General features: G+C 41.1%; 1 protein-coding gene across 4 annotated transcripts in view; it reads left to right on the forward strand.

Annotated features, from left to right (window-relative positions):
- Nucleotides 1-27,754, forward strand: part of LOC122552657 (RAC-gamma serine/threonine-protein kinase) — a 468,688-nt gene that overhangs the window by 301,084 nt on the left and 139,850 nt on the right. For all 4 annotated transcript variants that reach the window (XM_087991182.1, XM_087991181.1, XM_043695471.2 and 1 more), the window contains one exon: nt 22,923-23,070. In XM_087991182.1, the coding sequence (XP_087847308.1) occupies nt 22,923-23,070 (148 nt within the window). The remainder of the gene's footprint in view (nt 1-22,922; nt 23,071-27,754) is intronic.

Genomic DNA, 27,754 nt, shown 5'->3' on the forward strand with positions numbered 1-27,754 from the left:
CCATGCCCCTCATAATTTTGTAAACCTCAATAAGGTCACCCCTCAGCCTCCGACGTTCCAGGGAAAACAGCTCCAGCCTGTTCAGCCTCTCCTTATAGCTCAAATGCTCCAACCCTGGCAACATCCTTGTAAATCTTTTCTGAACTCTTTCAAGTTTCACAACATCTTTCCGATAGGAAGGAGACCAGAATTGCACACAATATTCCAACAGTAGCCTAACCAATGTCCTGTACAGCTGCAACATGATGTCCCAACTCTTGACTCAATACTCTGAACAATAAAGGAAAGCAGACCAAATGTCGTCTTCATTATCCTATCTACCTGTGACTCCACTTTCAAGGAGCTATGAACCTGGACTCCAAGGTTTCTTTGTTCAGCAACACTCCCCAGGACCTTACCATTAAGTGTATAAGTCCTGCTAAGATTTGCTTTCCCAAAATGCAGCACCTCTCATTTATCTGAATTAAACTCCCATCTGCCACTTATCAGCCCACTGGCCCATCTGATCAAGATCCTGTTGTAATCTGAAGTAACCTTCTTCGCTGTCCACTATACCTCCAATTTTGGTGTCATCTGCAAACTTACTACCTGTACCTCTTATGCTTACATCCAAATAATTTATGTAAATGACAAAAAGTAGAGGGCCCAGCACCGATCCTTGTGGCACTCCACTGGTCACAGGCCTCCAGTCTGAAAAACAACCCTCCACCACCACCTTCTTTCTTCTCTTTTTGAGCCCGTTCTGTATCCACATGGCTAGTTCTCCCTGTATTCCGTGAGATCTAACCTTGCTAATCAGTCTCCCATGGGGGGAATCTTGTCGAATGCCTTACTGAAGTCCATATAGATCACATCTACCACTCTGCCCTCATCAATCCTCTTTGTTATGTCCTCAAAAAACTCAGTCAAGTTTGTGAGACATGATTTGCCACGTACAAAACCATGTTGACTATTCCTAACCAGTCCTTGCCTTTCCAAATGCATGTACATCCTGTCCCTCAGGATTCCCTCCAACAACTTGCCCACCACCAACATAAGGCTCACTGGTCTATAGTTCCCTGGCTTGGCCTACTACCTTTCTTAAAGAGTGGCACCACGTTAGCCAACCTCCAGTCTTCGGCACCTCACCTGTGACTATCGATGATACAAATATCTCAGCAAGAGGCCCAGCAATTACTTCTCTAGCTTCCCACAGAGTTCTATGGTACACCTGATCAGGTCCTGGGGATTTATCCGCGTGTATGCATTTCAAGAATCCAGCACTTCCTCCTCTGTAATCTGGGCATTTTGCAAGATGTCACCACCTATTATGCTACTTTCTATATCTTCCACATTCTTTTCCACAGTAAATACTGTTGCAAAATACTCATTTAGTATCTCCCCCATTTTCTGCGGCTCCACACAAAGGCCGCCTTGCTGATCTTTGAGGGATCCTATTCTCTCCCGAGTTACCCTTTTGTCCTTAATGTTTTTGTAAAAACACTTTGGATACTCCTTAATTCTATTTTTCAAAGCTATTTCATGTCCCCTTTTTGCCCTCCTGATTTCCCTCTTAAGTATACTCCTACTTTCTTTATACTCTTCTAAGGATTCACTCGATCTATCCTGTCTATACCTTACATATGCTTCCTCCTTTTTCTTAACCAAATCCTCAATTTCCTAAGTTATCCAGCAATCCCTATACCTACCAGCCTTTCCTTTCACCCTGACAGGAATATACTTTCGCTGGATTCCTGTTATCTCATTTCTGAAGGCTTCCCATTTTCTAGCTGTCCCTTTGCCTGTGAACATCTGCCCCCAATCAGCTTTTGAAAGTTCTTGTGTAATACTGTCAAAATTGGCCTTTCTCCAATTTAGAACTTCAACTTTTAGATCTGGTCTACCCTTTTCCATCACTATTTTAAAACGAATAGAATTATGGTCGCTGGCACCAAAGTGCTCCCCCACTGACACCTCAGTCACCTGCCCTGCCTTATTTCCCAAGAGTACGTCAAGTTTTGCACCTTCTCTCGTAGGGACATCCACATACTGAATCAGAAAATGTTCTTGTACACACTTAACAAATTCCTCTCCATCTAAACCCATAACTCTATGGCAGACCCAGTCTATGTTTGGAAAGTTAAATTCCCTCTGACTATTAGGGGGTCCATAATACAATCCCGGTAAGGTGATCATCCTTTTCATATTTCTCAGTTGCACCCAAATAACTTCCCTGGATGTATTTCCAGGAATATCCTCCCTCAGTACAGCTGTAATGCTATCCCTTATCAAAAGTGCCACTCCCCCTCCTCTCTTGCCTCCCTTTGTATCCTTCCTGTAGCATTTGTATCCTGGAACATTAAGCTGACAGTCCTGCCCATCCTTGAGGCATGTTTCTGTAATTGTTATGATATCCCAGTCCCATGTTCCTAACCATGCCCTGAGTTCATCTGCCTTCCTTATTAAGTCTCTTGCATTGAAATAAATGCAGTTCAATTTATTAGTGCTACTTGTTGTGGTTCTGTTCGCCAAGCTGGGAATTTGTGTTGCAGACGTTTCATCCCCTATCTAGGTGACATCCTCAGTGCTTGGGACCTCCTGTGAAGCGCTTCTGTGTTGTTTCTTCTGACATTTATAGTGAGTGGTTTGTCTCTGCCGCTTCCGGTTGTCAGTTCCAGCTGTCCGCTGCAGTGGCCGGTATATTGGGTCCAAGTCGATGTGTTTGTTGATAGAATCTGTGGATGAGTGCCATGTCTCTAGGAATTCCCTGGCTGTTCTCTGTTTGGCTTGTCCTATAATAGTAGTGTTGTCCCAGTCGAACTCATGTTGCTTGTTATCTGCGTGTGTGGCTACTAAGGATAGCTGGTCGTGTCGTTTCGTGGCTAGGAAACGAATCGTTAGCTGTCTTCCTGTTTGTCCTATGTAGTGTTTTGTGCAGTCCTTGCATGAGAATTTGTACACTACGTTGGTTTTGCTCATGCTGGGTATCGGGTCCTTTGTCCTGGTGAGTTGTTGTCTGAGAGTGGCTGTTGGTTTGTGTGCTGTTATGCGTCCTAGTGGTCGTAGTAGTCTGGCTGTCAGTTCAGAAATGTTCTTGATGTATGGTAGTGTGGCTAGTCCTTTGGGTTGTGGCATGTCCTCATTCCGTTGTCTTTCCCTTAGGCATCTGTTGATGAAATTGCGTGGGTATCCGTTTTTGGCAAATACATTGTAGAGATATTCTTCTTCCTCTTTTTGCAGTTCTGGTGTGCTGCAGTGTGTTGTGGCCCTTTTGAATAGTGTCTTGATGCAACTTCTTTTGTGTGTGTTGGGGTGGTTGCTTTCGTAGTTCAGGACTTGGTCTGTGTGTGTGGCTTTCCTGTATACCTTTGTGGTGAATTCTCCGTTCGGTGTTCTCTGTACCATCACGTCTAGGAATGGGAGTTGGTTGTCCTTTTCTTCCTCTCTAGTGAATTGGATTCCTGTGAGTGTGGCGTTGATGATCTGGTGTGTGTTTTCTATTTCTGTGTTTTTAATGAATACAAAGGTGTCATCCACATATCTGACCCAGAGTTTGGGTTGAATTTGCGGTAAGACTGTTTCTTCTAATCGTTGCATTACAGCTTCTGCTATGAGTCCAGAGATGGGTGAGCCCATGGGTGTGCTGTTGATTTGTTCATATATTTGGTTGTTGAATGTGAAGTGTGTTGTGAGGCAAAGGTCCAGTAGTTTGAGTATGCCGTCTTTGTTGATAGGTTCCCCGTCTTGTTGTCTGTTCTGTATGTCCAGCAGGTTGGCTATTGTTTTTCTGGCTAGGCTTCTGTCGATAGAGGTGAACAGTGCCGTTACATCGAATGAGACCGTAGTTTCTTCCTTGTCTATGTGTATATTTCTGATGATGTCCAAGAATTCCTGTGTTGATTGTATAGAGTGTCTGGATCCGCTGATCAGGTGTTTCAATTTCTGTTGTAGTTGTGTAGCCAGTTTTTGTGATGGTGTCCCTGGTAGCAATACGATGGGTCTGAGTGGGATGTCTGGTTTGTGCACTTTAGGTAGTCCATAGAATTTGGGGGTGGTGTTGCTTTCAGGTTTCATTTTCTGTAGGTCAAACCTGGTTATCTGTCCGTACAAATCTTCTCACAAACTTTATTAGTGCTACCTTGTCCCTGCCTGCCCTGGCTGTTTGACTCTCTTCTATTCTCAACTGTACCAGTCTTAGATTGATCTCTTTCCTCACTATCTCCCTGGGTCCCACCCCTCCGCCTTACTAGTTTAAATCCTCCCGAGCAGTTCTAGCAAATCTCCCTGCCAGTATATTAGTCCCCTTGCAATTTAGGCGCAAACCGTCCTTCTCGTACAGATCACTTCTACCCCAAAAGAGATTCCAATGGTCCAAAAATGTGAATCCTTACCCCATAAACCAGCTCCTCAGCCATGCATTCATCTGCTCTATTCTCCTATTCCTACCCTCACTAGCTCATAGCACGGAGAGTAATCCAGGTTTTTACTATACTCGAGGACCTCCTTTTTAAATTTCTGCCTAATTCTCTGTAATCTCCCTTCAGAATCTCAACCTTTTCCCTTCCTATGTCATTGGTTCCATTGTGGACAATGACCTCTTGCTGCCCCCTCTACCCCGTGAGAACATTCTGCTCTGTCTCTGAAACATCCTTGATCCTCGCACCAGGGAAGCAGCACACCATTGCATTCGAGCCAGTCTCAATACCAGAAACTTGGCTGTTCGTGCTACGTTCCCCTGAGAATCCATCACCCCCTATATTATCCTAAACAGCATACTTGTTGGAAATGGGTATAGCCACAGAAGACTCCTGCGTTACCTTCCTACCTCTCTTACCTTTCCTGGAGTTAACCCATCTATGTGACTGTATCTGAGACTTTCCCACCCTTCCTATAACTGCCTTCCATCACATACTGTTGCTGTTGCAAATTCCTCATTGCTTCTAACTGTCTCTCCAATCGATCCATTCGATCCGATAAGCATTTATTGCAGATATAATCCGCAGTAACCCTAAACTCTCTTTAAACTCCCACATCTGACAAGAAGCGCATTTCACTCTACTAAAGGCCATTTTTGCTTCTTCACAATCTACAGACCCAGAAAATAATACCGTCTTATTCCTCTACAAAACACTGCCCCAGGTTAAATTAATAGTTATGGCTTATATTTTAAGTTTAATCAAGAGACATATTTCATAAAACATGCAATCAAGAAAGAACCTACTCTACTCACTACTGCAGATTTTCTGTAGGTCACACTTACAAACAATACTATTATCTGCTTCTGTGCTGTGAACTTCGCCCAAACAATTCCTCCAAGATCAGTTGTGAATTTCTCTGTTTGTTAATTTTCCCAGATGCACTTCGAATTCCAGCGATACATGAATTCAAACAGAAAAGGCAGTAACAGTGCAGGTTCACTGCTGTGTCAGTTTCTTTCTCTCTCCCTCCTGCACTGACCTCACCATGTGCTTCCTTTGTCTGTTCTCCCTTTTAAAACTGCTGTTGTTTTGACTTGTTTTTTCCAAAGTTCCAAAACAATACAACAGCATATAAAACTGTAATTGCTGCTCCTGGAATTCGAGGAAATCACCTCCAACACCTAAAATACCTCAATAAAGAAGCAGCTGTTACAGCCAGAAATTTTTCCCGTCCTCCATTTTGGATTACCGAGAATCTGTACATATCTACGACTCTATTTCTTCTATTTTTACTTAATACTACTTAAGTGATGAGATTGCAGGCACTTCCTTTCAGTGAATTTCTGCACGTTCACTAGGTGTGATTCTCTCTTTTACTGTTTCCCAATACAGGCTTAACTCACTGACTTCTCACTGAATGCTTAAGAAAAGCTCAGATTTTGTTTTCTAGCTCTGTCTATTTGGCTTGTTAAAACAGTTTAAGACTTCTTTCTATTTCTCATGACTGTCAAAACTAAACTGCCTATCAGCTGGTATGGATTTTTTATTCTGAACTAATCATGCTCCTGACCTCTAGCCTCTCCTCTCTTTTTATGGGTTTCACACTTCAATACCCTTTACCCACACTATTAGCCTTCCATCATTGACTCCATCTGTACTTCCTCTTGCCTCGGTAAAGCAACAAGCATAATCAAAGACCCATCCTACTCCAGTTATACTTTCTTCCAACCTCTTCGTTGGGCAGAAGATGTAAAATTTGAATTCATGTATGAACAGATTCACAAACAGACTTTTGAAGGGACCTCTCAAATGTTCATGTTGAACTCTCTATCTGTGCCTTCTCTGCGGCTGTAACACTATTCTGCACTCTGTTCTGTTACCCTGATGCACTTTATATGGTATGATCTGCCTGTATAGCACACAAAACAACTGTTTTCACTGTATCTCATACATGACAACAATAAATGATATCTAATCATCTTTTACGCCAAAATTTATCAACCTCTATTTTAAATATACTCGAAAACTAAGTTTCCAGAACCATCTAAGGTAGAAATCTCCAAAGGTTCTTCATCTTCTAAGTAAAAAAATGAAATTCTTACTAAGAATAAGTGTAGGAAAGTACCTTACTGATTTTACTTTTACAGTTTTTGGCGGAATTCGTTGAATTATGACATTGTTTCCATACCAGACAGGCCTGTACCTTTTAATATAGCTCCATGACATCACAACATGCAATATTTCAATATAAAACCGCTCGCCTTGCCTCAGCCATGTCCCATGTCATGGAGTCAGTGTAGTATCTTCACTTTTGTAACTATGAGTAATGTACGGTAGCATCAGTAAGCCCAGAATTTGTAATTTTGTGATATTGTAACTCTGTAAATAGTTGGTGTTGTACATAATCTTCAAAATAACTATCTCACAAGAACCTGACTATCAGTGGTGTATGTTCTATGAGTTTCAGCTGTGTCTAAGACTTGTCTATTTTGAATACTAGCATGTGGGCTTGGTTGAGTGCATGCCCTTATTATCTGTTGCATATTTTGGCATTGCATCATTGTGCTTGAACAGCCTAGAACTGCTCCTCCTGCTGTTCATTAAGGAATTGTTGGTGCATTATATTAAGCTTTGTGAAGAAGCAATTCAAGATCGAATAAATTTCAGCTTCAGCTTCTTTAATAGCATTCTTGCCATTAAGTTTGGCATTTTGAGTTCAAGATTCAATGACTGAGATAATCTTGGGTAATGGTTTTATGTAGTATTATGTAATAAACTCTTTAGAAGACTTTTACTCATTTGCTGTTGGTTACCATTCAATGGGTTTAGGAAGATTTGAATTTCTTTTGTTAGTTAAGGATGATGTATGGATCTCACAGCTTAGCACGTTATATTGTTTATTGCGGATGACAATTTTAGTTAGGTGTTTGGCAGTTTTGGTCCAGATTGAAATCAAACTCGCCAACTTCAATCTAGAGATGAGGAGCTTGTTTTAGCCTGTTTATATGGGATACAGTCATCAGAGCCCTGAAGACTCATTTCCATTTTATTGAATTGTTTAGGTGTACACATTTTCATTGACTTAAGAAGAAGAGATTGCTTACCATAGGATGGGATTTTATTCTCTATACAGCATAGTTGTGATGAAGAAAGTTGCCTGAAACTTTATATTCCATCTGACCTTTTTTGTGGAACTATTGTGGCTTAGAATTTAAAAAAAACAGTATATATCCTTAAAAGAAAGAACTTTACCCTTTTGAGCACTAAGATTTATACTCTTACTGACTAATTGAATAAAAACATTGTTAATTCAGTAACTTATTCATGTAGCAAATAGTTTTAAGAAATAAAAACAGAAAATGCAGGGAGTACTCAGTTGACAGGCAGGAGGCTGGAAGAGCACAGCAAGCCAGGCAGCATCAGGAGGTGGAGAAGACAATGCTTTCGGGATAACCCTTCTTCCGCAGTGGGACCATTTGGCGCAGCCATTTTGACTTGAGTGATTTGGCGCGGCTGTTTGGCGCAGCCTATTTTGCCACAGGCCCATTTAGGTGCAGAGCTATTTTGGTGCAGATATAAGACCATAAGACATAGGAGCGGAAGTAAGGCCATTCGGCCCATCAAGTCCACTCCGCCATTCAATCATGGCTGATGGGCATTTCAACTCCATTTACCTGCATTCTCCCCGTAGCCCTTAATTCCTTGTGACATCAAGAATTTATCAATTTCTGCCTTGAAGACATTTAGCGTCCCAGCCTCCACTGCACTCTGCGGCAATGAATTCCACAGGCCCACCACTCTCTGGCTGAAGAAATGTCTCCACATTTCTGTTCTGAATTTACCCCCTCTAATTCTAAAGCTGTGTCCACGGGTCCTAGTCTCCTCGCCTAATGGAAACAATTTCCTAGCGTCCACCCTCTCCAAACCATGTATTATCTTGTAAGTTTCTATTAGATCTCCCCTTAATCTTCTAAACTCCAATGAATACAATCCCAGGATCCTCAGCCATTCCTCATATGTTAGAGCTACCATTCCAGGGATCATCTGTGTGAATCTCCGTTGGACACGCTCCAATGCCAGTATGTCCTTCCTGAGGTGTGGGGACCAAAACTGGACACAGTACTCCAAATGGGGCCTAACCAGAGCTTTATAAAGTCTCAGTAGCACAACGGAGCTTTTATATTCCAACCCTTTTGAGATAAATGACAACCCTCTTGAGATATACGGTAGTCATCAACGAAAATCAACATAATAGTAGAATTATTAAATGGGTAGTTTCCAGTAGTTTGTCGTTATTTGTGTATTAACTGCATTTAGTCTGTGATTAGTCCACTCCTAACCGTGGTTCCTCAAAATTTCTAAAAGAAAAGAAAATATAACCCATTAAATTCCCTGAATTTCTTTAATTTCAACGGAATATCGTGCCCTGCTACGAGATGTACAAGTTCAAAGTCACAGTTGATAATATCAGGGCGGCATTCAGGCTATATTTCCAGAACCATTTCAAATAATTTATCATATGTTGTTCATAACTTATTTGGGAGTAAAGCTTACAACAGTGGGAACACACCTTTATGTGTTTCCCCTAAAGTAACATGAACTTGTGAAAATAGAGGTGGGGAAATTTTGAATGTTCCATCAACATATAACTTTTTTGATTGTTTCAGAAACTCGGCATTCCTTTTTTTTCCAAATATCAGAATTCTGCAGGTGGTGCTAGTAAAAGTTGTTCTTCATTATATTCATTAACCGAATATGTTTTAAAGCTATCTGGAATTACAAGTTCTTCTAAATTTCTTGGATTTACTGGGTAAGCAGCAATTTCTTTCCTTGTCCTACGAACCATTTTCTTCAGCACTCTGTTGTTAGGCATCGATCCTTGGCAAGCTTCCGACAAATTTTCTAGGCATTCGTTAATCACTTGTAAAGTTCCCTCTACAGTTGTTTTTCTTTGATGACTAGTTATTTTAATAATAGCTACAAACTACTGGAAACTACCCATTTAATAATTCTACTATTATGTTGATTTTTGTTGATGACTACCGTATATCTGCGCCAAAATAGTTCTGCGCCTAAGTGGGTCTGCGGCAAAATAGGCTGCACCAAACAGGCCACGCCAAATCACTCGCGCCAAATCACTCGCGCCAAAATGGCTGCGCCAAATGGTCCTAAATCCCCCTTCTTCAAGACTGGGTGTAGGGGTGAGGGGAGCTGCAGATCAAGGGTATGGGGATGTGTTTGGATGGGGAGAGGGACGGAGTGGTGAGGTAGTGATAGGTGAACGCAGATAAAGAACGTGGCCTGGTTGGTCAATGGAAGGAATGAATTCAGTTTGTGGCTGGAAGGAACGGTAAGTGGAATGGAAAGGAGGAGAAGGGGCTGGAAAGGGAGTTGGGGATGAGAAGGGGGGTTACTTGAAATTGGAGAACTCAGTTTTCAGTTCACTGGGCTGCAGGCTACCCAGGTTCCTGCAGTAAACAGCAGTAAAAGTTAGAAAGCTACTGAGTACTCCAATTTCCAGTCTGATTCACTCTGGCAATGGAGGAGGCCGAGGACGGTCATGTCGGAGATGGAGTGGGAAGGGGAATTGAAACGAGCAGTGACTGGGAAGTCAGGTTGGCCCTTGCAGGCCCAGCTGAGGTGCTCTGCGAAATGTGCCCTTAGTTTACGTTTGGTCTCACCAATGTAGAGAAGACCATGTCAGGAGCACCAGACACAGTAAGCTAGTAGTACTCAGTAGCTTTCTAACTTTTACTGCTGTTTAAGACTTGAGCTTCAGAATTTCTGACACACTTCCTGGACGTGCAGAGTGGAACAGTTACCATAATATCTATTATTTAGTTTCCAACGCAATTCAGGTGATCTTCAATTAGTGACAAAATAGACCATTTTATGTTAATTCCAAACTCTGAAACCAATAATAATACTAGGATAGGTGCTCAAGTTGGCCTCAATTTTCAACGAAATGTTCAGCGCATTTTTGAATCATAGATGGTTAAAATATGGAATGGAGACATTTTGGCTCATCTATTCCAGTACTTCGTAAACGAATGCTCAATTTCTCCACTCCATTCTCTACCTTCCATAAACTTCATTTAGTTCAAATCCATTTTGTTTGTTAAATTTGCAATAGATCTGCTCACCCAGCACCCTGCACCTGTTAATCTACACTAGTTTCCATTGCTTTGAGTTTGGAACAAGTTGAGTGCCTTTTAACACTATCCCTGCCCCAAAACAAGTAGTTCTCCTTCCTCAACCTTTGTTTCCACTTCTTTCATTTCATCATTGATGGTCTTCATTTTCACCTAGAAAGAGTGATGTGCAGCCTCCATCACTGAAGAGTCTGGAGAATACCTGAGATGCAGTTGTTTTTATTGAGATTCGTCCCGAGCAGCTTTGTGATATAGGACTCTGTGCTCAACAGGATGCGAACTGAGAGACAAACATCCATTGCACTTGGAAGACCATCACCTCAGTGAAAGATGCTCTTTAGTCTGCCTGAAACTTGTTGGTTTTCCAATGCTAGGCGTTGACCTTGACTGACTGTTGCAGACAGGCATGTTCCAAAATCCAGGACTACATGCTGAGGGACGCACTAAAGCTTGGGGCAGCTGCCGGCAATGTGCAGTGGGGAAAGACCACTGTCTAAGGTCTTTCTGCCAAAGTATAATGGGGGTCTATTCAGTTGTCAGACCCTCTTGTTGCTTTAGATGTATGTAAACAGTGTCCTGTGTAAGTAAGAAATGCCTTTGTGTTTTGCATTTGAAGGAAATATCAGATTCCAGTATTAGATTTTTCTTGTTATGCAAAGACTGTACAAACTGCTTTAGTACCTGTGTATGTATATAAAGATTTTACATTATTGCAATTAGAAAAGTGACCTGCAGTCAATTCTTGTTGAAAAGCAACAAGTGACATCACAGGAAGTCTGTAATTTATTGGCTGGTGTTGGAAAGGGAGGAATTGAAAGCAGGGAGGTCAAACCAAACATAAGATCATGACCTGACACGTTCATCAGGACAGAGCAACAATTAATTGGTTGAAACTTATTCTGTTCTCAAGTTTTAATATAACTTTACCACCAGTGTGTATACTAATACATAAAAAACAACACAACTGGTTATCTATATTATTCATTTGTTTATTTAAAAGCTCATTAAGAATGGCAGTACAGATGGTGTGTCAAAACACTAGCTCTGTGTATGTGCCAGGACAGATATATCTATGGTACATGTTTTGTGTTTGAGCAGCTTCAGTTCAGAGTTTATGAGCTGGATATTGAACTACAGACATTGCAATGCTTCGGGGAGGGGTGCGGTTACCTGGATTCCTTGTACCGGGGTCGGTTGGGCGTCTAAGGATAGTATATTCTGATACGGTCAGTAGCCAGGGACAGGACAGCATGACTACACCTGAAGTAGATAAGGGAATCCAGATGACAGGTTGTCAGCCTATACAATTGTTCGCAGGTTTGAGGTCCTCTCAACCTGTTTGACTGAGAGTAGAGGTTGCAGGATGAATGAGCAAAATGGCCATGGCACTGTGCTATATCCAAGTGAGGAGGGCTAAAAAGAATGTAATGGTGGAAGGGATACTTGTCAAGGGGATTGACACTGTTCCCTACAATAAAGAGCATGAGTCCAGATGGCTGTGTTGTTTGCATAGTACAAGGGGTTCCATCACTGGGGAGGAGAAGAACTTACTGTGGGAGAGGGAGGATCTAGTTCATGTCAGCACTAAAGGTATAGCTAGAATTAGGGAAGAGGTTCTGCACGGTAAGTTGAGGAGCGAGGCACCAAATTAAAAAGCAGAAACTCAAATTAATAATACTTGGATTATTAACCGAGCCATGTGCAAATTGACGTAGAATAAACAAGGTTAGGGAGATGAATGCACGGCTGAAAGACTGGTGTTGGTGAAGTCGATTCTTCTTCATAGGGCTCTGGCACCTATACTGGGAAAAGTGGGATCTGTATTAGTGGGATGGTCTACATCTGGACTGTACTGGAACTGGTGTACTTGTGAACTGCATAACTAAGAAAGTAGAGTTAGTTTTAAAATTAATAGTGGGGACAAGGGCACAAATTTGGGAAGTTGTGGTGAATTAAAGAGTATAAAAAATGAAAGAGAAACGAATGAATGTGGAAAATGAGAAACTGACAATGACAGGAAGGGATTGAGATGTAGATCTAAGAGCAGATCAACTAGAAAATGCAAAAATAATAAAAGGACAAAATGTAAGGCATTGCATTTGAATACATGCATCATTTGAAACAAAACAGATGAACTAATCGTACAAATTAAGATAAATAAGTACAATCAAGTGACCATAACTGTGACACATGCAGCTTATGTTGGCAACAAGAGTTGATTAGTCAAAGGACTAGTGACAAGTTATTTATAATGGAGATCTTTTGCTTCCCAACAACTGTGTGATTGTTTCTCAGGTAACTGAACAGCTTGGAGCTGGGAACAGGTTAGAGAGAGAGAGGCATTCTAAAGAAGGGTCACAGCACTCAAAATATTGACTCTGCTTTTTCTCCACAGATGTTGCCAGACCTGCTGAGTTTCTCCAGCAATTATTGTTTTTTGTTTCAGAGTTCTGGCATCCACAGTTCATTGTTTTTTGATGATAGAGGCATTCAGTTCTTCAACTCAAGAGCAGTCACTCTAAGACTACAGTTAAAACTAACTTTAAACCTGAAAAATTGCCTGCAACAGTTATAATAAGCTGTGACTTTTAACTGTGAAGTGAACCTTTTATAAGTAAACCAGGCACCTTGTGTCTTTTAGCAACTGGTGGAAGCAACTGGAGAAAGACAACTGAAGCAACAAGCTGGCCAGCAGAAGTGTCATAACAATTATTTCAGCAACAGAACCTGGGCACAAACACTGCTGAATTGTTTTTTGAGGATTTTTCCCCTCTGCCCAGTAACTTATTGTTTTTAGAATCCCTACAGCGTGGAAACAGGCTCTTCGGCCTTACAAGTCCACACGGACCCTCTGAAGAGTATCCCACCCAAATCCATTCCCCATGACTCTACATTTACCCCTAACCTACATATCCTTGAACACTATGGGCAATTTTGCATGGCCAATTCACCTAATCTGCATATCTTTGGATTGTGGGAGGAAACCGGAGCACCTGGAGGAAACCCACGCAAACATGGGGAGAATGTGCAAACTCCACACAGACAGTCACTTGAGGCGGGAATCAAACCCGGGTCCCTGACTCTGAGAGGCTGCAATGCTCACCGTGCTGCCCGTGTGTGTGTGTGTTTGTGTGTGTGTGTGAATTAGTAGTTATATGCCATTGGTTTATAACTTTTATGATAAGTTAAAGGTTTATGAAATACTAAGACTTTAAGGTTGTAAAAATGGGTGGTAAGAATGAATGGATACATCTCTTGTGCATTTCTGAAATCATGTTTCATTTTTCTTCAAGAAATAGACATATAAAAATTGTGACTGAAATGAGAAATAAACTTTAAGATTAGTGTTTTACAATGTGGCTGTATGTTTTGAAAGCAAGAACCCTGACACCTATACAAGTACAATGAAAACAACTATTTGAACAAGCAGCAATCGAAGTTTGAATTCCAGATAATTTGGAGCCATGGGGATGTACTAATGCAGCTTTTGTTGGCGAGAAGAAGTTAATTAGTCTGTGGACTAATGACGAGTTATTTATGATGGAGGTCTTTTGTCTGCCTTCAATTGTATGATTGGTTCTCAGGTAACTGAACAGCTTGGAGCCGGGAAGGTTACATAAAGAGTGAGAGAGAGAAATGCTCTGTACTTCCCTAGTGTCTCTATTCCTTGCAGTCAAAACTAGCTATATAACTAAAGAAAACCAGTTTATCTTTTCTGGAACAGTTGTTGTAAGCTTTAACTTTTAACTGATAAGTCAAAAACCTTTTATAAATAAACTAGCCACCATGTATCTCTTTACTCGTCAGTGGAAACATAGAGAATGATGACTGGAACAACAGGCTGGCTAGTGGAAGAGTCAGTAACAGAACCTTGGCACAAAGATGACTGAAATGTCTTTTGTCTTTTCATGATGTAGAGGTGCTGGTGTTTGTTCAATATATCACATCAGCTGTATGGCACTATGATTTTTTGCTATAAATTCTGTGCCCTATGATCCTACTCCACTTGCTACCTGACAAAGGAGTAGCTCTCCGAAAGCTTCTCTTTCCAGGTTTTGTCCCCTTTACCCAATGAACTAGTGTGTGTGTGTAAAATGGAGGAGTTTTAAAAGGATTAGTAATATATTAATATATGCCAATGGTTTATAGCTATTTACCTGTAACTACAATCTACCTACTTGTAATAGTCATTCTTGTTCTGTACAGCAACCTGCTTCGTGCTTTCTATCACCCTGGGTCCAAGCGTCAGGTAAATTGGGAAACTGCATAATTATAGAATATATAACTTCTGAGATGACTCTGGGAATAGTGGAGCTCAATTTCCAGCACGCTATCCCAGAGTTGTAACAAGAATCCTGAGAGGAGTTTAAAGAGAGTTTAAGGGTTACTGCGGATTATATCTGTCATAAATGCTGCTGGCTGCAAATCTTAACAGATCGATGGATCAGATAGAGAGACAGTTAGAAGCAATGAGGAATTTTCAACAGCAACAGTATGTGATGGATGGCAGTTATAGGAAGGGGAGAAAGTCTCAGATACAGTGACATAAATGGGTTAACTCCAGGAAAGGTAAGAGAGGTAGGCAGCTAGTGCAGGAGTCTTTTATGGATATACCCATTTCAAACAGGTATGCTGTTTAGGATAATGTAGGGGGTGATGGATTCTCAGGGGAACGTAGCACGAACAACCATGTTTCAGGTATGGAGACTGGCTCTAATGCAATGAGGGTTATGTCAGGTTCCAAGAGATCAATTGTGTTAGAGGGTTCTCTAGTCCGAGGTACAGACAGAAGTCTCTATGGCCAGCAGCGAAAAAACAGAATGGTGTGCTGTTTCCCTGGTGCGAGGATCAAAGATGTCTCAGAGAGGGTGCAGTATATTCGCAAGGGGGAGAGGGGGCAGCAAGAGGTCATTGTCCACATTGGAACTAACGACATAGGAAGGGAAAAGGTTCAGATTCTGAAGGGAGATTACAGAGTTAGGCAGAAATTTAAAAAGGAGGTCCTCAAAAATAGTAATATCTGGATTACTCCTGGTGCTACGAGCTAATGAGGGCAGGAATAAGGGGATAGGGCGGATGAATGCATGGCTGAGGAGCTGGTATATGGGGGAAGGATTCACATTTTTGGACCATTGGAATCTCTTTTGGGGTAGAAGTGAGCTGTACAAGAAGGACGGATTGCACCTAAATTGGAAGGGGACTAATATACTGGCAGGGAAATTTGCTAGAGCCGCTCGGCAGGATTTAAACTAGTATGGGGGGGGGGGGGGAGGTGGGACCCAGGGAGATAATGAGGAAAGAGATCAATCTGAGACTGGTACAGTTGAGAACAGAAGCGAGTCAAGCAGTCAGGGCACTCAGGGACAAGGTAGCACTAATAAATTAAACTGCATTTATTTCAATGCAAGAGGCTTAACAGGGAAGGCAGATGAACTCAGGGCATGGTTAGGAACATGGGACTGGGATATCATAGCAATTACAGAAACATGGCTCAGGGATGGGCAGGACTGTCAGCTTAATGTTCCAGAATACAAATGCTACAGGAAGGATAGAAAGGGAGGCAAGAGAGGAGGGGGAGTGGCATTTTTGATAAGGGATAGCATTACAGCTGTGCTGAGGGAGGATATTCCCGGAAATACATCCAGGAAAGTTATTTGGGTGGAACTGAGAAATATGAAAGGGATGATCACTTATTGGGATTCTATTATAGACCCCCTAATAGTCAGAGGGAAATTGAGAAACAAACTTGTAAGGAGATCTCAGCTATCTGTAAGAAAAATAGGATGATTATGGTAGGGGATTTTAACTTTCCAAACATCGACTGGGACTGCCATAGTGTTAAGGGTTTAGATGGAGAGGAATTTGTTAAGTGTGTACAAGACAATTTTCTGATTCAGTATGTGGATGTACCTACAAGAGAAGGTGCAAAACTTGACTTACTCTTGGGAAATAAGGCAGGGCAGGTGACTGAGGTGTCAGTGGGGGAGCACTTTGGGGCCAGCGACCATAATTCTACTCGTTTTAAAATAATGATGGGAAAGGGTAGACCAGATCTAAAAGTTGAAGTTCTAAATTGGAGTTGGCCAATTTTGATGGTATTAGGCAAGAACTTTCAAAAGCTGATTGGGGGCAGATGTTTGCAGGTAAAGGGACAGCTAGAAAATGGCAAACTTTCAGAAATGAGATAACGAGAATCCAGAGAAAGTATATTCCTGTTAGGATGAAAGGAAAGGTTGGTAGGTATAGGGAATGCTGGATGACTAAAGAAATTGAGGGTTTCCTTAAGAAAAAGAAGGAAGCATATGTAAGGTATAGACAGGATAGATCGAGTGAGTCCTTAGAAGAATATATAGGAAGTAGGAGTATACTTAAGAGGGAAATCAGGATGGCAAAAGGGGACATGAGATAGCTTTGGCAAATAGAATTAAGGAGAATCCAAAGAGTTTTTACAAATAAATTAAGGACAAAAGGGCAACTAGAGAGAGAGTAGGGCCCCTCAAAGATCAGATTCTGGATTAGTGGCGCTGGAAGAGCACACCAGTTCAGGCAGCATCCAAGGAGCTTCAAAATCGATGTTATTCCTAATGAAGGGCTTTTGCCCGAAATGTCAATTTCGAAACTCCTTGGATGCTGCCTGAACTGCTGTGCTCTTCCAGCACCACTAATCCAGAATCTGGTTTCCAGCATCTGCAGTCATTGTTTTTTCCCCTCAAAGATCAGCAAGGTGGCCTTTGTGTGGAGCCGCAGAAAATGGGGGAGATACTAAATGAGTATTTTGCATCAGTATTTACTGTGGAAAAGGGTATGGAGGATATAGAAAGTAGCATAATAGGTGGTGACACCTTGCAACATGCCCAGATTACAGAGGAGGAAGTGCTGGATGTCTTGAAATGGGTAAAGGTGAGTAAATCCCCAGGACCTGATCAGGTGTACCCTAGAACTCTGTGGGAAGCTAGAGAAGTGACTGCTGGTCCTCTTGCTGAGGTATTTGTATCATTGATAGTCACAGGTGAGGTGCCGGAAGACTGGAGGTTGACTAACGTGCTGCCACTGTTTAAGATGGGTGGTAAGGACAAGCCTGGGAACTATAGACCAGTGAGCCTGACCTCAGTGGGGGGCACGGAATCCTGAGGGACAGGATGTGCATGTATTTGGAAAGGCAAGGACTGATTAGGAATAGTCAACATGGTTTTGTGTTTGGGAAATCATGTCTCACAAACTTGATTGAGTTTTTTGAGGAAGTAACAAAGAGGATTGATGAGGAAAGAGCAGAAGATGTGATCTATATGGACTTCAGTAAGGCATTCAACAAGATTCCCCATGGGAGACTGATTAGCAAGGTTAGATCTCATGGAATACAGGGAGAACATTTGGATGTTCCTTTGAGCCATTTGGATGCAGAACTGGCTCAAAGGTAGAAGACAGAGGGTGGCGGTGGAGGGCTGTTTTTCAGACTGGAGGCCTATGACCAGTGGAGGGCCACAAGAATCGGTGCTGGGCCCTCTACTTTTCGTCATTTACATAAATGATTTGGATGCGAGCATAAGAGGTACAGTTAGTAAGTCTGCAGATGACACCAAAATTGGAGGTGTCGTGGACAGCAAAGACGGTTACCTCAGATTACAACAGGATCTTGACCAGATGGGCCATTGGGCTAAGAAGTGGCAGATGGAGTTTAATTCAGATAAATGCGAGGTGCTGCATTTTGGGAAAGCAAATCTTAGCAGGACTTGTACACTGAATGGTAAGGTCCTAGGGAGTGTTGCTGAACAAAGAGACCTTGGAGTGCAGGTTCATAGCTCCTTGAAAGTGGAGTTGCAGATAGATAAGATAGTGAAGAAGGCGTTTGGTATGCTTTCCTTTATTGGTCAGAGTATTGAGTACAGGGGTTGGGAGATCATGTTGCGGCTGTACAGGACATTGGTTAGGCCACTGTTGTAATATTGAGTACAATTCTGGTCTCCTTCCTATCGGAAAGATGTTGTGAAACTTGAAAGGGTTGAGAAAAGATTGACAAGGATGTTGCCAGGGTTGGAGGATTTGAGCTATAGGGAGAGGCTAACAGGCTGAGGCTGTTTTCCTTGGAGTGTCGGAAGCTGAGGGGTGTGCTTAGAGGTTTACAAAATTATGAGGGGCATGGATAGGATAAATAGACAAAGCCTTTTCCTTGGGGTTGGGGAGTCCAGAACTAGAGGGCATAGGTTTAGGGTGAGAGAGGAAAGATATAAAAGAGACCTATGGGGCAACTTTTTCACGCAGAGGTGGTACGTGTGTGGAATGAGCTGCCAGAGGACGTGGTGGAGGCTGGTACAATTGCAACATTTAAGAGGCATTTGGAGGGGTATATGAATAGGAAGGGTTTGGAGGGATATGGGCCGGGTGCTGGCAGGTGGGACTAGATTGGGTTGGGATATCTGGTCGGCATGGACGGGTTGAACCGAAGGGTCTGTTTCCATGCTGTACGTCTCTATGACTCTATGACTTTAGGAGTGGAAAATATAGTTTTGGATAAGTTTGCCAAGAATGGCCTCCTTTTGTGCTGTAAATATCTAAGAACATGAAGTGTGGAACATGAGGGGAACCTAAAAGGGAAATTAGGAAAGTTAAGATAATCCTTGAGAAAGAATTGGCAGATAGTATAAAGAAACGCCCAAATGATTTTTAAAAAGTATATGCAGAGCAAAAGGGGCTAATGGAGATAATCTCGATGTGGACCCAGAAAATCTGGACTCGTCCTCAATAAATACTTTGTATTGATCTTCACAATAGAAAAGGATGGTGCTGGTATAGAAATCAGAGTGGAGAACTATAAAGTATTAGAAGAAATTAACATAGACAGGAGAAACTAGCAGGTTCAGCAACCTTAAAATGGTTAAATCCACAAGCATGAATGAGATGTATCCCAGGCTGCTGAAAGAGGAAACATTCAGTCTGGCCACAGGTGAGACACCAGAGGACTGCTACATTTATCCCATTACTGAAAAAGGGTGGAAGGATAGACCAAAAACTGTAGGTCGGTCAATATAACATGAGTGGTGGTGAAGTTATCAGAAAAAAAATTGATGCTGTGAACTGCTCCTGGGGAGACGCTGCTTAATCAAAGAAGATGATGAACAAATGGTTTGAAGAGGTAACCAGGAATGTGGATTAGGGTAGTGCATTTGATATGATCTGTATGGACTTTAGCAAGGATTTTGATAAGATTGCTCATGGCAGGCTAATCAAGAAATTATGAGCCTATGGGTTTGAAGTTAAAATGGCATGTTGGCTTCAAAATCGGCTGGGAGGCAGGAAGTAGAGGATGATGGGAGAAGGCAGTTTGTTTCCAGTGGCATTTCACTGGGGCCCTTATTGTTTGAGGTGTACATTTATGTTTTGGATTCAAATGTATGATGAAAATGTAGACAATACCATAATTGTTCAGGTGGTAAGTAGTGAGGAAAATAACTGTAAACTGCAAAGCATTGGAAAATATAATTCACCTGTGAAATTGTGAGGTCATGCAGCTGAGGAGGACTCATAAGGGGTGAGGGCTTTGGAAAAACACTGATGTTTGGAGATCTTATGCATTCCACAGAACCCTCAAGGTAGTAGAACATATTGATAAGGTAGTTAACAAGGCATATTAACCGAGGCATAGAATACAAGAGCTAATAGTTATTTTGGACTGTATAGTGCACTTATTAGGCCACAACTGTGTGGTTTTGGTCACTATATTTATAGGAAGAATGTGATTGCACTAGAGATGGTGTAGTGGAGACTTTCCAGGATGCTGTCTGGTCTGGAGGATCTGAGCTCTGAGAAAAAATTGGATTGGTTGGGGTTGTTTCTCTGGAGCAGCGAAGGTTAAGAGGGGACCCGATAGAGGTGTTTGAGATTGAGGGGCACAGATAAGGTGGCCTGAATGACACTTTCCATTAATAAAAGGAACACAAATTAGGGGAATATAGATTAAAGACATAAAACGCTAAGGAGATTTGATAATCTTTTCTACATAGCCTCCTGGGTGATGGGTCTTTTCTACTGGGCCTCTACGCCATCTGTGACTTGTTCTCTCCATCTCTGTCAAAAGTATAAAATGCATTTTCCAGGACCTTTCAACTCCAAAGATGTCATATCGGATCGAAATGTTAACTCTGTTTCTCTCTGTCCACAGATGCTGTCAGACCTGCTGAGTTTCTCCAGCATTCTTTGTATTAGTGTTGGCTGTCTTTGTTGGTTGGCTGGCATAGACATGATGGGCCAAATGGCCATCTATGGTGTAATCATCTATGATCTGTTTAGAAAATATATTAAAAAATAGTTGAATGTTGGTTAGTTAAGTTTTTTTTGAAGTTAAGAAATCTAAAGAATTAAAGATTTCCAACTTGATCACTTAATCTGAAGCTTCTGAGACATTTTAGCTTCAGCTAGAGCCATATTTCTACTGCTTCAGCACATGCCCATTTTTCCAAGAGTGTTGATACAAGAATCCTCCCCAAACCATAATATATTTTTTGTGAAGAAATTGCACTGGAGTTGTGAACTACTTAGGAGTAATTGTTGAGTATGATGCATACATGAAGTGCTGGAAGAAATACGAAGTAATTGTCAAGCAAACGTACACCATTTACTAGCCTTGAGTCACTTCCAGTTCATGTTGCAATGAGTATATAAGTGCTGCCGTAGAAGATACAAGGAATAAAGGTACTGTCTGTGATGGAGATGAGTCTTGAGCCTTGGTTTAGTTCCTCCTTCCATTGAGAGAAGGAGTCATCACAGTTATTTGTTTTTCTATCTTATTTGCTGCAACACTCCACATAAGTGGGCAGCTTCATGGATATGAGGCCGAGTGTCTTTACAGGATTTGCAAGAAACTGCTCCACTGCGTTCCTGTCCAGAGCCAATATCACCCAACATGTGCCATCAAGCAGTAGATAACAAATACCTGCATTTGCTTGATGAGGCTGAACCCTGATCATCATCAATTCATTCATGGAGGCATATGAGAGAATAGGCCATCCAGAGCATAAAAGTCCTCTATGAGACTTTGTTTCTTCTTCACAAACCAGACTGTGAAGACTGCAGCAAAAAGCTGGACAACATGCATCATTCCTCAAACTTTTCAGTAAGGGCAGAGACGATGAGACTCAATATCTCCTGAATATTGCAGTGCAGCATTTGGCCGTGTGAAGATTACAGGCAGCCCTCAGGTTGTGAACAGGTTCTATTCTTGAGTACGAGTATAAGTCGATTTGTGTGCAAGTCGGACCGCAATACCAAACAATATAAAATAACTGTTCGCAAGAATGAGGAATCTTTAAAATTAATGCTAATACATGTTTGTGTGGGATATAAGAAAGAATATTTGTAAGTCAGACATTTGTAAATAAGGAATCCCTGTGTGGTGTTTGATGACACGAACTTCAAACCTAGTACTGACCCCACAGTCTGCAGGACAACTATGTTATTTAACTTCCTGTATGTATCACACGCATGGACAATGTTCAACAAACATTTCAAATCTCTGGAGAAATATCAACAGCAATGCCCTGCAAAATCCTGTAATAGCAGAATTGGCACTAACATAGGGGTTGTTGAGCAAATCAGATAATTAATTTATGATAAGTCAATTTAAAATTCTTAATCTCTTAAAATCTTCCAATTTAATGGAGATGACACTCCTACAGAGCATGATTGAGAATGTATGCAGCTGTAGGCTTCCTTAGGCCCACGGCTAAAGGAGAAGGATGTGTGTAGCTGGTCTCCGCCACTATGCTGAACAATGACAATATTGCATCACTCACATTATTGTTCTATCAACTACTTATATGTCCAAAAGGACATACTACCTCAGAGTACACAGTCTTATTCAGAAATGTATGTTGTACTGATAAGCTGCGGGTGACTAGGAATTGCAGTAAGTGTAACTTTGTGATTGACGTTTCTCAAAAAAAATCACCACCAAATAATATAGCTCTTTACTTGTTTAAATTAACTGCAATAAGTGACAGTCATAATGTACATGAACCTTTTAAAATTAGTTTTTGTATTAAACTTTTGAATGTGTTTTAATGATAATCTGATAAGAAAGATTGTAGCCATAAAGCTAATCACTTCATTAGTAATAGTAGAATATCTGAATTTAAACTCTGAAAATTCAGTGAAATTTAAGGTAAGCTATGCAACGAGAATCCTAGTAGCAGTTGACCTTTGGCAAATATATTTGTGACTGAGTGACAATTTTGGTCTTTATTCAAATCAGTAACTTCAAGAAAATAAAACCATGGTCATGCAAAAATCCCCATGGTTATTATTTTGAGCTTTTACATTTCTCAGACTTGATATGCTTTTACATTCATTACCAAAGACAACTTTTGTTTTATATATTCAGGGAAGAATGGACAGAAGCAATCCAAGCAGTAGCAGATAGACTTCAAAGGCAAGAGGAAGATCGAATGAACTGCAGTTCCAGTCCCAATCTAGATATTACAGGAGAGGATGAAATGGATACCTCTCTCAGTCATCCCAAACGCAGAGTGGTGAGAACAATTATTGTTATTGTATTAAATAAATTGCATCATCTGGTGTAACATTTAAGTCTTGCAATGATTTTACCAAAACAACTTGTAATTATTTAGCACTAATCAAATACATAAATGGATTTGAGGAGTTCATCCTTCATTTCATTCTTATAGTGAATTTGCAAAAGGAGGTGAGAATGGCGAGACTATAATGAGGACCATGATATCAGTTAATACAAAAAAACAGTTTGACTTTGCAGTTTGAAAACATTTTAAGTTCAGTGAGTTAGTTTTTAATAGATTGCAAGTTTACATTTGGTCAATAGGTTTGTAATCCATTTTAATCCTGTCATACTATCCATTTATATTGATCTGAGATCCTGCTGGAATCATACAAGAAATAGTGTTCTGGTGGGAGCTACTGCACTATGATTGGTTGAGTAGATAATCTAATGAATCAGCTTTGATCCTGTCAGTTCTTTGCAATTGATATACCTATCCAAAGCAACAGCTCTCCAGATACATTTTGTACGACTTTTCTTTCTCACTCATTGGGTCGAATCTTTGGAGGACTGGCAACTGTTTTTATATTGCCACTCTACTGCTAATTTTTTGTATCTTATGGTAGAGGTCTGCATTCCTGACCAGGGCTTCTGAACCTTGCCTCTTCAGAAATGCAGAATAGTCCCCTGTCAAAGGCCTTCTTCACAACAGTATCATTGATAGGGGAAAACCAGTCACGACCCACTATTTGCTGTTTGCTGATAAGTCTTCATTCAGTAGTACACAAAAAAATTGGGATATTTAAGTAGATTTTTAGTGAATGTCAACTCCTAGATAAATGGGTAAGTAGCAGGATGGTGAGGTAGGGTTGAGGGCCTGAGGCTGGAAGGGTGTTGGAAGATCAGGGATGGAGTTGTGGGGACCACTGGTATAGTGAAGAGTGCACTGGTGGGGAGGGTTTCCTGGGGAAATTTCGTGTTAGTCAGTCAGAGCTCTTCCAAGCCTTGAATTCTTACACTGAGTTGGAGACATGTGCACAGGGTTCTAGAAAGCTAGGGGATTTCCCATTGGACAAGCATATGGATGTAAGTGGAATAGTATAGGTTAGATGGGCTTCAGATTGTATGACTGGTTGGCGCAACATCGAGGGCCGAAGGGCCTGTACTGCACTGTAATGTTCTATGTTCTATGTAACTTTAGACTTCCTGGGCAATTCCTGCTATGTCAGTGGCTTCAGGATTTCAGATCTAACATATCTTTTAAGGGTAAGGGTTCAGAGAAGAGAAGATCTTTTACAAAATCATTACTGAGGCCTATTGCCTGGTTTGCATTTTCAAAATACTTGCTTTAAAAAAAAATTGTGAAGTGTATTTTGTTTTCATATTCTGCTTTTAACCTTACTTCTAGATGTGTTCCCATGTGTTTTTTTAGCTTTACTTTCATTATTTTCAATATTTATGTTTTTTCTTTCCTTTTTCTAACACTTGTTCCACAGTGTTTTAAGTTTTAGGTTCTCAACTTGTGAAATTCCTGTTTAACATGAGGTTTTTTTCCAGTTCCAATTCTAATTTTGCACCATCTCTTTTTCTTACACTACAAAATGAAAACTTTATCCCCACACTATTTTCTTTACTTCCTCAATTATCAACCATCTTTCCTCACCCTTTCACAACTGCAGGTGTCTCAAAACTGGCAACTGCAGAACAAAGTCAATGCCACATTTCAGATCCTGCTGGTTTAAAGGCCAGATAAGTTGGGTTGGGTGAATAGGGTTGAGCTGGGTCAAGTTGAGAGTTGCTTAACTAGTTCAGCAAACTGCCACGTCTATAAGCATCTAGCCAAGCAAGATAGTAGGTTATTTTATTCACTTTATAAGAATTATAGTTCACGCATGGCAGCTTGTTGGAGTGTCTCTAGTTCTCAGAGCCAGATTTGAGACTGTACCTGTACACTTGATGTATATATGGAATCATCAATCCTAATAATTTTCTTGTGCAAGATAGAGTCAGGTACAGTAACATGAAACATAGTTCTACATTACATGATTTATTTTCCTCCTTTACTTCCCAAACTACTACTGGATGTTGTCAAATGTAAAGATTGTTATTTCAATAAAGATTGTGACCTGATAATAGCATGTCAGTGCTGCCTAGCACTATCTTGCTATAGGAAGAAAGGTACATTTCTAATTTGCTATTTTAAACAAAAAATTGCCATAAAAATATAAATGGGGAGAATAGTTCAGTCCAATTTATTGTTTACTTTCCATTTTTTCTCCTACTACAGGTTGTTCTCCTATAGTGCTGAAGTTGTGTTCCAGTGAAACTTCGCTTAATAGAAAATTGCTTAATAGAAATAATGAGGTCTGAGGGAAAAGTGGGGTAGGGTAAGACCAGCAAAGAATGTCACTCATGATCACTCAAGAATCACCCAAAAGTATAAAGCAAAGTATAGCACAGCCTGAAAGAAGGTTGAAACCATATTAACAAAATTTTATTAACAAAATAAAAGTAAATTTAATACCGTACAAAAAAAAAGGCTGCTCACTGTACAGTATCTATCACAGAAAGCAGCACTGTCAGCAGTGTCATGACCTCTGAGTATGAGCAGAACGGCACGAAGCCAGGCACTGACATCGCGCACGCGCAGAATGGTGTGGAGACTTTGGTGCAGACATAGGTGCATGCGCAGAACGGCCCGAAAACTGGCACCAATGTTGCGCATGCACAGAACAGTGCAGACACCAGCACGTGCAGAATGGCACGGACACCGGCGCATGCGCAAAATGGCACAGAAATTTTGGTGTGGACATTGGTGCATGCGCAAAGCGAAGCATGTGAACCTGATACCTGATTCCCATTGGAATCGCACTATTGCAAATGGAGGTAAGTGTTTTTGAAAATATTGTTTCCTAATTCTTCAGTGACGTTATAGCCAAATTCCGTTTCCGAAACGCATGTTATCCCAGAACTGCCTGTACTCTGTTTAAAAGTCTTTTTTGCCGAGGAACTGACAAAATCTTTCCTAGCTAAAATGAGAACAGTTATGAAATGGCACAGAATTAACTATTAACAAAGACTCCTATTGATTGAGGGTACAAGGAAAATAAACATGCTTTTGCTTTCAAAATAATGGTTGTGCAAAATTACATTCGTCAGAAAGGGGTACTCATGAAGTTACTGCATTTAATTAAAAAATGTAGGTACTTCAATATTGTAATTTAACTTGCAGTTATTATGAGAAAAGGCAGTTCAGTCATCTAACCATATTTAATATTGCTCATTTGTTAATGTTTTTCTGTATATAGTACCTTGATCAGTGGATCACTCAAGTGATCATCGTAAATTATATCGTACAGAAGCTGAGCATTTGAACCAGAGAGAGTGTACAAAATTGGTAATCTTTCTGTCTCTCCCTTATTAAACAACATTGGCTTCTCATCAGATACTTCAAAACATTTAGGCTTACAGCCTGGTTAGACAGCTTTGTAGTGTGGACTATCCATCCTGTATTTTTTGGGGCACCATGTGTTCCAACAATCATTTTCTATAGGAAATTACTCCAGCTGCAAAAACCTGAGCTCTGGATTTTGGATCCTTGGCGGCAGATGGAATCACTATGATACATCTGCAAAGCTGATGTGGCCGAAAACGGGACTCCTGGATGGTATGTTGCCTCCCAGGTGCTCGGATCAGGGATGTCACTGATCGGCTGCAGAGCATTCTAAAAGGGGAGGGTGAACAGCCAGTTGTCTTGGTGCATATAGACACCAACGATATAAGTAGAAAACGAAATGAGGTCCTGAAAGAAGAATTCAGGGAGCTAGGAGAGAAGTTAAAGAGAAGGATCTCAAAGGTAGTGATCTCGGGATTACTACCAGTGCCATGTGCTAGCCAGCGTAGAAATGAAAAAATAGGCAGGATGAACACGTGGCTTCAGAGATGGTGTTGGAGGGAGGGGTTCATTGTTGGACATTGGGACCGGTTCTGGGGAAAGTGGGACTATTACAAAATGGACAGTCTACATCTGATCCAGACTGGAACCAATGTTCTTGGGGGAGTTTTTGCTACTGCTATTGGGAAGGTTTTAAACTAATGTGGCAGGGGGCTGGGAACCAGAAGAGAAAACAAGTAAGCAGTGAGGTGGAGACTGGAGACTGTAAGAATTATGAAGATACCATTAATAAAGGGAAGAGTAGGCAGAGAGATGATGAGTGCAAAAAAACTGGTGGCATGAAATGCATCTATTTTAATGCAAGGAGTATAGTGTGTAAGGCAGATGAACTTAGGGCTTGGATTGATGACTGGGAGTATGATGTTATTGCAATCTCAGAGACTTGGTTGAAGGAAGGGCATGATGATTGGCAATTAAATGTTCCAGGATATAGACGCTTCAGACAGAACAGGGAGGGAAGTGAAAGGGGAGGTGGAGTTGCATTGCTGGTCAAGGACATTATCACGGCTGTGTTAAAGGAGCACACTATGGAGGTCTTGGGTAGTGAGGCATTATGGATGGAGTTGAGAAATAAGAAGGGTGCAGTTACATTGTTGGGGCTGTATTACAGGCCGCCCAACAGTGAGCATGAGGTAGAAGAACAAATAGGTAAACAGATTATGGAAAGATATAGAAACAATCGGGTAGTGGTGATGGGAGATTTTAATTTTCCCAACATTGACTGGGATACACTTAATGTCAGAGG

Source organism: Chiloscyllium plagiosum, unplaced genomic scaffold (genome assembly GCF_037043375.1).
Source record: "Chiloscyllium plagiosum isolate Xiang-an unplaced genomic scaffold, Cpla_swu_hap1 HiC_scaffold_10, whole genome shotgun sequence".
In the NCBI taxonomy this organism is placed as follows: domain Eukaryota; kingdom Metazoa; phylum Chordata; class Chondrichthyes; order Orectolobiformes; family Hemiscylliidae; genus Chiloscyllium; species Chiloscyllium plagiosum.